This window comes from Harpia harpyja, chromosome 6, assembly GCF_026419915.1.
Source record: "Harpia harpyja isolate bHarHar1 chromosome 6, bHarHar1 primary haplotype, whole genome shotgun sequence".
In the NCBI taxonomy this organism is placed as follows: domain Eukaryota; kingdom Metazoa; phylum Chordata; class Aves; order Accipitriformes; family Accipitridae; genus Harpia; species Harpia harpyja.
Genome location: NC_068945.1, coordinates 2,239,365 through 2,252,284, shown reverse-complemented (window position 1 = coordinate 2,252,284; position 12,920 = coordinate 2,239,365). Strand labels below are relative to the sequence as shown.

Here is a 12,920-nt window from a genome sequence, read left to right as displayed (position 1 = left end):
TATACTCCAGCTAGAAGCCAAGCAAAGGTGTAAAAGTCTGCTCAAAAGCCCAGTAAAATCAATGGGCATCCTTCCCCCAACTTCAATAGATTCTGGACTAGATCCTACAATTAAAATCTACTCTGTACTGAAATGAGCAACACAAGGTCAATTGATCTTGTTCCAGGGTTTTTTCGTTTTGTTTTTTTTTCCAATTTTTTTCCAAACTGTTGTAAGGTTCAAAAAGAGGTGATCCTAAGTATGTATCCAAATGAACACAGATTCTGGGATAATTACTGTCACTAATGCCTCTACACTATTCAGATGAATGTTTTCTAGAAACTGATAGGAATAACATTAAATTGACACACTAACACACAAGTGTCTTGGAGGCTTAAGAGAAGAAAAGGTATAGGTAAAGAGAAAAATTAATGTTCTTATAAGGTGCACCATCCTTGTACCTCATCTATCTCTTGTTATCATGCAAGTTTTAATAAGGCAGAATTAACAGTTTTATCTATAACATTATTAGTGCTGCTTTAAAAAGTACTTCAAGAACATTTTGCCTTCTGAGCATCTGCATATTTCATATGCCTTGACCACCACGCAAGAAACTTGGGCAGAGAGAATATATTGATTTCAGCCAGATTTATGTGCCAGTAGCTAATAAGTCCTAGACAAAAACTCTTACGAAATATTTCGGAATGCCTTCTACTCACAGTTTCTCAGTGTCTTTCTATCCTATAAACAGTCATGTGAAAGCTTTATTGTCTCATTTTTATTTTTAACATGATTTGTACCAAAAATGCATTTCACAAGGATGAAAAATGCCACTAGTGGCTGTGCTTCTCAAAGACAAAGAAGAGTCAGGAACACATGTACTAGTTTTACATTTCTTTATGTCTGAATTCATGTTAAAGGCTCCTCAGAAAATAAATCAGCAGTCCTATAGGAAAAAAAAAATAAATCTGCCTTTAGAAATACACCATTAGAGTCCTCTTCATACACACAAAAAAGTTTAAATTATTATTATCTCAAAAATGTGTATTTTTCTACCCTTTAAAAGTATATCATATATAAAAAGTTACACTAAGCTTAACTGGAAAAGTATTCTTTCACTTTAAAGAATGTTTTTGTCCCAAGAGCTGGGAAGAATAATACAAACATAATACAGTATATGAATTTCACAATTTTTTCCTTTTTTAAATATTTAAGTTATGTTAGAACAAGGAAAAGACTGTTTTGTTTATTAGGGCTCTTTTTTCATGTCTGAGCACTGTAACCACCTAAAGTAACAAAAAGTTGCAAAGGGGAGAAAGAAAAAGAAATAGAAAATGCTAGTCTGTGGGGATGTGAACCATTTACCACAATCCACTGAAACTTAACAGGCTTTATTAAAAGTGAAACGTATATTCAAGTTAAACACAACAGAGACAACCAATACGTTAACTAAAGCCTTTGGTACAGAGAGGCAGAGGCTAACTCCTTCTGTAAAAAATTATTTTGTACTTTGCATAGAAATAGACATGTTTCCAAAAGCAGGGGTAAGGATTTGTAACAAAGTATAGGTATCAAGCTATCTGGTTTTGAGATGTGCAGAAGAACTAGAGAAGCAAAGTAAATACGCATGCCCATTTGTCCTGCACTTATTCACAGGGACTAAAGTCCCAACAGTAATCATATCTACTGAAAAGCTAGTTAACCCTAACCTAATAAGAGAATTGTTTGTATATACTTCTCCTTTTTTGTGTTTGTTTTTGGTTTTTGGTTTTTTTTTTTTAATGTGTGAACAAGAGCACAGGAGCTCAAGAGGTGTTTCATAATAAACACAAATAAAGAAGAAGATTCATTGTTCCAAACTGAGGGAGACCTCAGCTCCATTTTTCTCCTGCAAATGATAGAGGAGTTTATTGCCCTGCTCCATGAGCTACAGCAGAGCATCATCTGTTACTACTCACACTGTTATTGCTGTTTAACCGAGGCTCGGAGACAACATGAGGGGCCTGATGCAGCATTTGCCAAGGCTGAGGGGAAAATTGCTTTCAATGGATTTTGAATCAGGCCCTAGGAGTAAAAAGGCCAGCTGCCTCTGAAAGTCACGATATGGGGAAATCAGACCTAAGGTGAGGGACAGGAAAAGGGAAACTGAGGGAGGAGGGAAAAAAAAAAATCTGGAAGACTCTTGCTCTGAGGTTCAGCCTAGCATCCTCAAAAACTCAAGGAAAAAAAAAAATGTAACGCTGATCTTTCAAAATGATGAGGCCCCTAATGCCATGGTCATATTGCTCAGCTCAACTAACATCTTTGGAGATAACATGCAATACAGCAATCTCTATGCTCATTCAATACTTGTCTGTTTGGAGTAATGACTCCCATTTGTGCCACAATATGTGATGATGGTGATATTCCAATTGCCTAGAATTGCACTAGGAACATATACCAATAACTCATAAAAGCTGCATGTATTAAACTAACCTTCAACCCTAATGGCTTTAATAGGGTACACATCAGTACAGTGGCTGTTACTCATATTGGATTGCTCCAAGAAGTATTACAAAATGTTGGTGAAGCCTCTCACTTACCGAAGATGCTCTATTAAATAACCTGTAACTCTACACAGATGCCATTTGAAGTATAACAAAAAATATTTACCTATTTCAGCTAACTTCTCATAGTCAATCTCACACATGTTTCCCCTTAGGAACAAGTCTGTGCAGATCTTGCTAACTGATTGTTGCAGGATGAAATGGTCCTTGGGTCAATCCTACAAAAATAAAGAAAAATAGCTGTCATCACAACGTGGCATATTTTTACCCACTGTACAGATATAAAAAGAAAACAAAAGAACACCCCAGAAATCCTACTGCCCAATTATTGTTGAGGAACCAGCTCATTGGCATTTGGCCACCATTTTCTGACAACATTGAGTATTATAAAAGTATTTTAGAACAGCAGTCCAAAAAAAGAAAAGCTATGTATAATAGCAAGACTTTCAACAAATTGACCTGTTTTTATTTCGGGGGGGGGGGGGGGGGGGGGGGGGGGGAGTGGGGGGTGTTCTTCAAAACACATATTACACATTTTTAATGATAAACATCAGAATTGCAGATTAATTCACTTCCAGAAACAACTTAAACTTTAATTTTTTCTTAGTTTTATTTCTTTGATGAAGATGTATATACTCTATACCCTTACACCAAAGTCACTTATTCTATAGCAGTTGTAAGTTTTATTACAGGAAACGTTCTATACCTCACATTTCACATGAAAGAGCTTCATGAAAATTTCAAGTGAGCATTAACATATAAAAAACTGAAAAAACAGCAGTTCCTGTGTGCAATCACTGCTTTTTGTCAAACGCTCTGCGGAGTGCTTTGTAAACAGAATACTAAGTAACACACCCAAAGTGAGCATCAGGAGCAAAGAATACAATTTAGAAGATCTGTTTCCCCAAGCAGCTGGTCCAAAAAGCAAAATGAGTACTTCCCTTAAATTAAAAATCCAGACTCGGGTGTGGAGGTGAGAAAGAAATTGAGCTTTTAGAACTCTCCTTTTAATTTAATTTAAACCCCTTGTTTTATACCAGTTTGGTTTTATCTAAACACATTAAATAAAAAGAGAACAGGCAAATTCATGGCTTGTTTGTTGAAAAAAAGATGTACACAAGCATTTTCTTCTCTGCCAAGAGGTTACATATTGTATTGCTCCTTCAAAGTACTGAAACTGGGAAATTATTTTGGACCAAGAAAAGACCAGACAGTTTGCCTGCTTGCTGCAGCCCACCCTGCACATCCCAAAAGCTTAAGTAGGTTTATTCCAGACCCACAAATCTGAAAGCTAGATACCATCCTTTCTTTTTTTTAACCAGAGGAGGGATATAGAAGTAATTTTCTAAAAATAAAACGTACATCAACAAAGCAAGTAAACATCTGTTTAATTATAAGCATATGTTTACTTGTTTTCCTGAGGAGGTATTAGTCATTAGAGCGACCACAGGTACTACGTGCGTGAACCAGAGCTGGGCTCTAACCGGCTAATGCAAAGTCTATCCTTTGGGTTTCAGTTTATGGAGGCAAAACAAATTTGCATCCTAGTGTATGACTACAGCTCCCACGTACTACAGTAAAACAAGTACCTGCTAACCATAATATTTCAAAGAGCTTCTGATGGCTAATGAAAGTTTTCCATAATTTTTCAAAACATTTCACAGATCTGATACTAATATAATAGTCATTATCACCAAAGGCAATCATGCATTTCCATAACTTGCTGCACTGCAGATAAAATATGAACATGGTTCTACCACTTTGAAGATTTTCCAACACTTACCAACTATTTTCTAACAACCTTATTTATTTCTTGTTGAAAATAATTATCTCCATTTACAGGAAACTCTCAACTTAAAAGCACATACACAGGGAAAAGTCCCATGAAGTTCAGAAGATAAAATTATGCAATTTCTCACTAAGCAACAATTTCCTTAAAAAAATGAAAGCAATTCTGGGCCAGTGTTGTGGTTTAACCCCAGCCAGCAACTAAGCACCACGCAGTCACTTACTCATTCCTCCCCCCGCCCCCATGGGATGGGGAGGAGAATTGAAAACAAGTGAAACTTGTGGGTTAAGAACAGTTTAATAATTTAAATAAAAAATAAAATATTATTATTATTATAGTAATGAAAAAGAAGATAACAAAAAGAGTGAAATATAACCCAAAAATGACAAGTGGTGCACAATGCAATTGCTCACCACCTGCCAACCGGTGCCCAGTTAGTTCCCAAGCAGTGATCCCCTGAGGCCAACTCCCCCCAGTTTATATACTGGGCATGACGTCACATGGTATGGAATACCCCTTTGGCCAGTTGGGGTCAGCTGCCCTGGCTGTGCCCCCTCCCAACTTCTTGTGCCCCTCCAGCTTTCTCGCTGGCTGGGCGTGAGAAGCTGAAAAATCCTTGACTGAGGATAAACACCACTTAGCAACAACTGAAAACACCAGTGTGTTATCAACATCCTTCTCATACTGAACCCAAAACATAACACTATACCAGCTACTAGGAAGAAAATTAACTCTATCCCAGCTGAAACCAGGACAGCCAGATATATTTCAGTTCATGTTAATTTCACCACATGGTATTAAAAAATGATAATTCCATTGTTGTTCTTAAATTATGATTAAAAAAACCCTTAGTGATCGATATTCCAACTAGTAATTAATTTGTTTATTGAGTGGTATTTAGTAGGCATTTCTAAAATTAACAATTAGCAACTAGTGTGATAACACACTTTTTTTAGCAACTATTGTAGCAGGTATTGTAGATGATTTAGTAATTGACATAGTTTGCTCATAAGTACTTTGTATATTATCTGATCATGTGGATCTGTGATGGTCAGCAGTAAATGGTACATAAGTATCTAGTTTGAATAAACAAAATTTAAAAACATTTTTGAAGCAAAGTGTAGTTGCAAAAATGGAAAGCTGACTTTTTCTATCTTATCTGAACAATTTCCTCCCAACTTTTTTTCCTAAACAAAATCTTTACATTTTGTAGGAATGTAATGATACTGAGAAGTTTTCAAGGGGCTCCGAATTCAACCTACAGCTCACACTTGTATTCACACCTCTTAGTCTCCAACTCCACCGAGTATTTCAAGCAGGCCTTTCTGCTCTTTGCTGAAGCTGGAACTTGACCACAATAAGCTCTTTGTGACTTGTTTTTCTGTTACGTTTTTCAATTTAGTTTTCACAGACTACCACCTGCATTCAGCCAAACTTTCAGAACAAAGAAAGCCAATGTCCAATATATCTGATCTTCACAGACATCATCCCAACCAAATATTTCGCAAAGCTCTTATGAGGAAAAGGTGCTCTACCTTCCTTCTAAAGTACCTATTTATACGAGGCCTTTCTATCCTATTGAATTTTAACCGTAAATCATAAATAAAATCATAAGTCATAAAAACTAGGCTATATCTTTGACACTAGAATGCTTTTCAGATGGCGTGAGTAATGAAAGTCTCAATGAACTGATGGAACAGGGAAAAAAGCCAACTCCTTGAGCCCCCGCTTGAAAGAAAAAAAAAAAGATACAATCCTTCTGCTGTATAGTATTGAATAAAAAAACCAATTTCTCCTTCAGACTAATTGCTAATGCTATAGTTAGAAGTAGTGGCTCAATCTAAAGAGGACAAATTTAAATCTCTCCCAAAACCTGCTGAAAAACATCTGGCTTTGAACAGCAAAGTTACTGTACAAGTGAGAGCAACTATGATAGCGTTAAAACGTTTAACACACAAAGTTACTAGGAAGCTAGAAATAATTTAAATGGAATCAAAGAATAAGGGAAATGGGGAAGAAGCCATCTGCCTGGTTTTCAGCTTACTGTTCCCTTGGGGCAGCAATTAGAAAGTTTCCAGTTACAAGACAAATTTACTGTAGCACCCTCGGAAATTGATTTCCCGTTGACCGCAGCATTCTCTGTTCCTGGGAGATAACATAATCTCCTTAATAGCGTTCCATGCCACGTATCACTGTTTCTAGTAAACTGTCAGATTTAGTGCCTTCCCCCAATTCACCTCACCAAAAAGGCAGTAAAAAAAGCCCCAAAAAGAGCCAAACTACAAGCCTTTTATTAATAATAGAAATTTGGAAGTATTTTACAAAATACCACATCCTATATGCCTCCACAGGCAAGGCTATTACTTACTGACATCCCTAAAAGAGCATTACTTTATCAAAAATGAAGGCAGTCACGCACGCAGAACTGCTTGATAACGAACTTGCATCTACGGATAGTCCAAACAAAGGCAAGGGATTCCTCCCAACATTTGTCAAGGCGCAGACGTCTTTGATGCCTATTCTTTTTGTTCACCCAGCTGTCAGATACATTCTTCTTCAAATTTAAATAGTGTGGTTTCTCTTCTTTTTTTTTTTTTCTGATGTTCTTGCCTTCCACTGATATTCTTTGTTGCTTTTAAAAGGTGTGACACAGCTCACTGTGTAACATCAGTCTGCAATTTACATTTTGATAGGATGAGAATTGTGCGTAAACCCAGTTATTTGCTAAGGGGTATCATCTACAAAAACAGGTAAAGTGGTTTTGGGAGATTATTTTATTATTTATAATACTGCAGGAACTTTACTATGGAATTTATAAACACAGCAACACACGAGCTGAGTGTATAATGTAGTCATGAAAAGTGTATTCAAAACATCCTCCTTTTCTTCCCATAGGTTGTCTGCACTAAATAGTATTTTTCCTCAGTGTATTTCCTACACAATGCCTACCAAAACCAAAGTCCATATTTGTCATTAGCAGTTGGTTTCAGGCATTTGACATCATTTATCTTCATATTCTTTATTGACCTACCATTCTTTGTTGGCAATATGTTGGTGAAAATCAGCTACACCATGCATAGCAAGGAGACACCAGGGCTGCCAGCGAGAGCACGCAGGGCTGTGGTTCTTTGGGCCTCTTTTATTTTAAGGACTGATTTGGGGCTAGTTCAGCTAATATCAAAAGCCTGCCTTGCTACTCAGAGGGTCTGTCACAACCTAGAATGATTTTCGTGACAGAATGAATAAATAAAATCAAGAGGATTACCGTATTTCCACATACACAACACATGGATTAGCTTTTTAAAAAGAAACTCTGGTTCAACAGCAGAGCAGCTGTACACCCACGCAAGTAATACAAGCAGTACAATTGATGGCAGCTTTCCTTCACTGCTCACCATCTCTTCACAGCCTTTTCCTCCAACAAGCTCCCCATCCCAGATCTTCGCTGCAGCAGCACTAATGCCCAGCCAGCTATTCTTGTTCTTCCAGCTTCTGCTTCCTATTTTGTGCAGAATGCTGTAAGGGTGGGCTACCTAAGGGTATGGAGTACATACTTGTTCATTTTAAAATACCAGTATTTTTTAATGTTGGCATTGAGATCTGTGTCACTGCTGAAAATATGGAAAATCCTTTCTTCTATGCTGTTCCTACAAATTATCATACCATAGAAACTCCTAAGTTTCACTTGGCAGCATAAAGGGGTTTTGGGTTTGGGGTTTTTTTTTTTAAACCTATAGGTGCCATACTAACACTTCAGCTACCCTCTTTCCTCTCTTCCTTCTCCTTCTGTCAGGCCACTGTTTATACTGTATATGTAACCTAACTGATAGCAGAGGTTTACGCACAGGACCCAGATTCCCCTAAACTGCTGTATGCATTTGGTATTGTATTCCCCCTGGGCAAAAAAACCCTGCAACTTTTCCTGCGAGAGGCGGTGCTTCATTTGCCTTCCGAGCATCATGATAGTGGGTAATGCACTGCTACCACTGCACATCAAGAGCCTGCAGGTAGGGAGGAGATGTGGTACAGCCCTGCTTGCTGCTATACCTTCTGCCAACACCAAGGGATGAAGGAAGAGGGAGCCTATAACCTACAGCCATGCTTGCTGACACCAGCTTGCATCTTTTGCAGAATATATAGGGTCCTAAAGTCAGGCCTGTTCTTTGTGATAGAGATGTGTAGATGTGTGATGTAAACACTCAACTGTACCTACCATGCTGACCAGATCAGAAATGGGGTTGTCGTGGTTTAACCCCAGCCAGCAACTAAACACCACGCAGCCGCTCACTCACTCCCCCCCACCCAGTGGGATGGGGGAGAAAATCGGGAAAAGAAGCAAAACCCGTGGGTTGAGATAAGAACAGTTTAATAGAACAGAAAAGAAGAAACTAATAATGATAATGATAACACTAATAAAATGACAACAGCAGTAATGAAAGGATTGGAATGTACAAATGATGCGCAGTGCAATTGCTCACCACCCGCCGATAGACACCCAGCGAGTCCCTGAGTGGCGATTCCCCCCACACACACACTCCCCCCAGTTTATACACTAGATGTGCCGTCCCATGGTATGGAATACCCCGTTGGCCACTTTGGGTCAGGTGCCCTGGCTGTGTCCTGTGCCAACTTCTTGTGCCCCTCCAGCTTTCTCGCTGGCTGGGCATGAGAAGCTGAAAAATCCTTGACTTTAGTCTAAACACTACTGAGCAACAACTGAAAACGTCAGTGTTATCAACAGTCTTCACATACTGAACTCAAAACATAGCACCGTACCAGCTACTAGGAAGACAGTTAACTCTATCCCAGCTGAAACCAGGACAGGGGTGTAAGGGGAAAAAAAAAAAAAAAAAAAAAAAATTAAAAAAGAGACAGATGGATTAAACTGTTCTTAAAATAATGGGGGCCTCCTGTTTGCTTCCACAGTGAGAGCCAGTACAGATTCACCTTACAGCCCGGACTCCCGTACTCTGCAAGGATGCCAGCTGCATAATGAGGCTTTGCATGCCGCAAGCAAAGCTGCACGGCTGCATCTCTGGTTTTGCACAGAGCTGAAATACCCTTTTCAAGATGAAAATACTGTGAAGCCTGGAAAAGTAAATATTCTAGTGTTACTTCCACACGTCAATATTGATAAGAAGTGTTACTAAACCCTGAAATTCAGGAAAATTTAAACAGCTTTCATTTTATTAAATTTTTCATTTTGGTTCTAATCCCAAATTAATTTTACTACTGTAATAAGTTCCATTGATTTTGGTGCAGTAAAGATAAATATACACAAATTCTTAGAACTGGCCACATTTCTCTGCAATGTCAAAACATTTTTAACCAAATTTTCCATGAAAAATTCATTTTCAAAGGAAAAAAATAATTCAGCAAATTGAAAAAAAAAAAGAATATGAAGGATGATGATACACAGGTTGATAAATTAATATTTACAATTAGAAAATTATTATTTTGAAAAGTCCAGTCCAAGCTTACAAAAGGTTATCCAACTATGTATGGATATTTCAATCAACTTTAAAAGCATAATCGCTATTCTCAATTGCATCTATATAAATTGATTTCCATATCACTTAACACACAAAAATGTCATGCTAAAATTTAAAGCAAAATATTAGAAATATTCCTGCAACTGTTCAGCATTTACCTTGTGCACAACTTTTAACACGGTTTGGGTTCTTACATGTTAAGTTGACAGCTCTGTTCTTTCAGAATTAACAAAACCAGTAAAGAATTTATAATGGTTAAAACTACCAATCTCTATACAAAATAACACTGTGCTGTAGTATCACTACTCTGTCCCAGAAATAATGTAAGAAGTTAAGGTTTGGTTTTAAGGCTAAGATGAAAAATATTATGTTAAAATGGAAGAGTAAAAATAAAAATTAAATGCATATGGACTTAAAAAGAAACTAAACAAAGACTTTATCCTTTCTATATCACATTAGTTTGGGGGATTTTGAGCTGCTTTTCATATAATAATCAGAGAAGGAGCACACACAAAGGTTAATTCCTGTGATGGATTGAGACACAGCCTTGAAAATAAGAAAGAAAGAAAGACAGTCTCCCTGTCACTAGTCTCTCTGCTCTATCATACCAAGTTACACACTGATCAAACAGCACTGATTTCTCTGAAAGCAATTTTCTACTAGGCTTACCCATTCAGCTCTTGGAAAATAGGAGAACAGTGTTTACTTGGTGACAGTATGTATTGTCCTAAACCTGGAAGGAAGCCCAAGTCCATGCCGCCGGATTTTTTCAGTATTTACTCCTGGATAATACTAAAGCATTATTCTTTAATTACACCTCCCCCCTCCCCCCCCAACTCCTGAATTGCTTTGTTTCTTTGGAGTTTTGAAGCCACACAGAAATGTGGCTTTGCTCCTCCAACGCCTGGGCCACTCAGAGCACATCCACATTGTAAATCTGAGCCATGACAGAATAATTCTCCATGGCAGAGCCACCCAGCATAGCCTAGCACCATGCAGGAATCCTGGCTGGTGTCTCAGCTTGGCAGAGCAATTACTGTGGACAACGTGCTATGGGTATTTGGCACTTGCATGGTCCTCACCCCACAGTGCACGACCTCCCTACAGAGGCTGCATCCCAATCCCTACTTCCTTACTCCCAGGCATTACGGCTCTTAGGTCTAGGGACTCTGGTTTTGATGCCAATTTTTGCTGGCAACTCGCCCCGTTTTTTTGTGCTTACATTCTTTTAACACTCCCGCTTCAAGATGGGATGGGATAATCCTGTCTTCTGTTCAGCCAAATGCCAACTCTCTGGTAAACCCAATCCTCGCTAGCAATGTGAAGAAGGAGGGGGAGTCAGTGACCTGCTACTTGCTGTTGCCTCCATGACTGTGCTTTTAGTCATACTTCTTTGTGCCCATTCAAGTGGCTCTTTATTCCTCCTTTGATTTAACTCCTTTCACTTTGTTTTCCTGTCTTCCCATCCACCAAGTTCTTCCTTTCTCCTTCTTTCTGTCTGGCCTTCTCATTTGTTTATCTATTTTCCCTTCCACCACAACTCTTTTGTTTTCCACCTTCTCCCTAGTTCCTTCACCTTGGTTTAGTTACTCTGTGCATAATTTTTCACCTGCAACCACTGCCAAATCTGCTGGTTAACACAACCTTCTGCTTTGCTGATGTCCAAGTTCTCCCGCCTGTTCTCATCTCTCTCACTCCCCGGCACAATCAGACTGCAAGCTCTTGGGCTGCACATGAATAAATGAACCTCCAAGGTTGCAGACCCTCCAGGAACAAAGGGAATCAAAAGTCCATAACTGCAGAAAAGGCATTTCTTTAGTCCACTACATTTCTTACTGCTACTCTGATATTTGTTAGAACAGAATTCTGCCTGAAACTTGCAGGCAGATCTTATTTGTACAACTTCCTAAATTACTGAGGCTTAAGAATTCATCCCACTACACTTTTTCTCCTTAAACTGTTAATGATGAAACCTGACTGAATGAGTAAATGTATTTGTTTGTATTCCCTTAGTACTTAGAATTATACTGTCAACTAGAACTGTAATTTTCTAAGCAACAGTCTTCATTTGTGATACAGTGTTTGGTGAAGCTTGATGGCTCAATAACCTGGTACGCAAACAATTTTCATCACTGAGTTACCAGCGCGAATTCAGTGTGAATACAAAGCAAACTCTATGTTCACCACTTGGATGTATAACAGCAAAGATAAGAGATACCAGTAACTTAACAGAAAGAGTAAGCATTCTTATCAAAGATGGTAAATGTAATTTTGAAGCATCCTCTTAACCCCTGTTGGTTTGAACCTTGTTTAGAAGAAAAATTTATTAATGTTGAAGGGAGGGAGGAGGTGCCTACATGCTATATTGTCAGACTTCATCTTCTGATGCCTTCAACTGGGTAATTTTTAACCGGCACCACATTCATTTAAAGTAAACATCCACTGTATATAAAATAGATAAAGCAACATCTGCTACACTGTGCAAGAAAGTGAATTCTCAGCAGGGAAGATGGTAAACACTGTGTAGCACACTCCTGAAATAAGAAGTTTAGTTTTTGTTGGACAGAGTTATTTTTCTTTTCAGAGAGAATCTTGGGGGACAACAATGTATTCATTAGGCTTTTTTGCACATACACACGTTTGTTTATAAGAAAATTTAGACCATAATTACGTAAAATAGTACAGATGCTGGAGTGGGAAAGAGATACAAAAGTACCGGGTTACTGCCTGGTGTAGCACAATCACACCCTTCCTGTGGCAGGGGCCGCGTTGCACTTCGGGACGTCCTTTACAGGCTGTCCTGGGCCACTAACAACCCCCACAGATGCATAAACCCAACTCTGTCCACTCCTCTCTCTCCTCTGAGAGCTAACTTTGGACTGCAGGCAGCCATGCAGACCTCACTCACCTAATAAAACATTTTCCCACAGTTATATACTATGTCCAATCCCAAAGTGCACTGCAACTTGCCTGCCTCTGTAATGCTTGTGATCACCTCTGTTGCAGGACTGGAGCAGGCAGGTAAACAAAGCAGGTTACACTTTGAACTTACAAGTTCTACTAGGCTGCCCATCACTAATTTTCCTCCTCTACTGCAAAACCAGTGATGCATCG

General features: G+C 38.6%; 1 protein-coding gene across 1 annotated transcript in view; it reads right to left on the bottom strand.

Annotated features, from left to right (window-relative positions):
- Nucleotides 1-12,920, bottom strand: part of ARHGAP8 (Rho GTPase activating protein 8) — an 86,114-nt gene that overhangs the window by 58,602 nt on the left and 14,592 nt on the right. Inside the window, exon 2 of the mRNA XM_052789867.1 lies at nucleotides 2,632-2,743. Within this exon, the coding sequence (XP_052645827.1) occupies nucleotides 2,632-2,668 (37 nt within the window). The 5' untranslated portion in view covers nucleotides 2,669-2,743. The remainder of the gene's footprint in view (nucleotides 1-2,631; nucleotides 2,744-12,920) is intronic.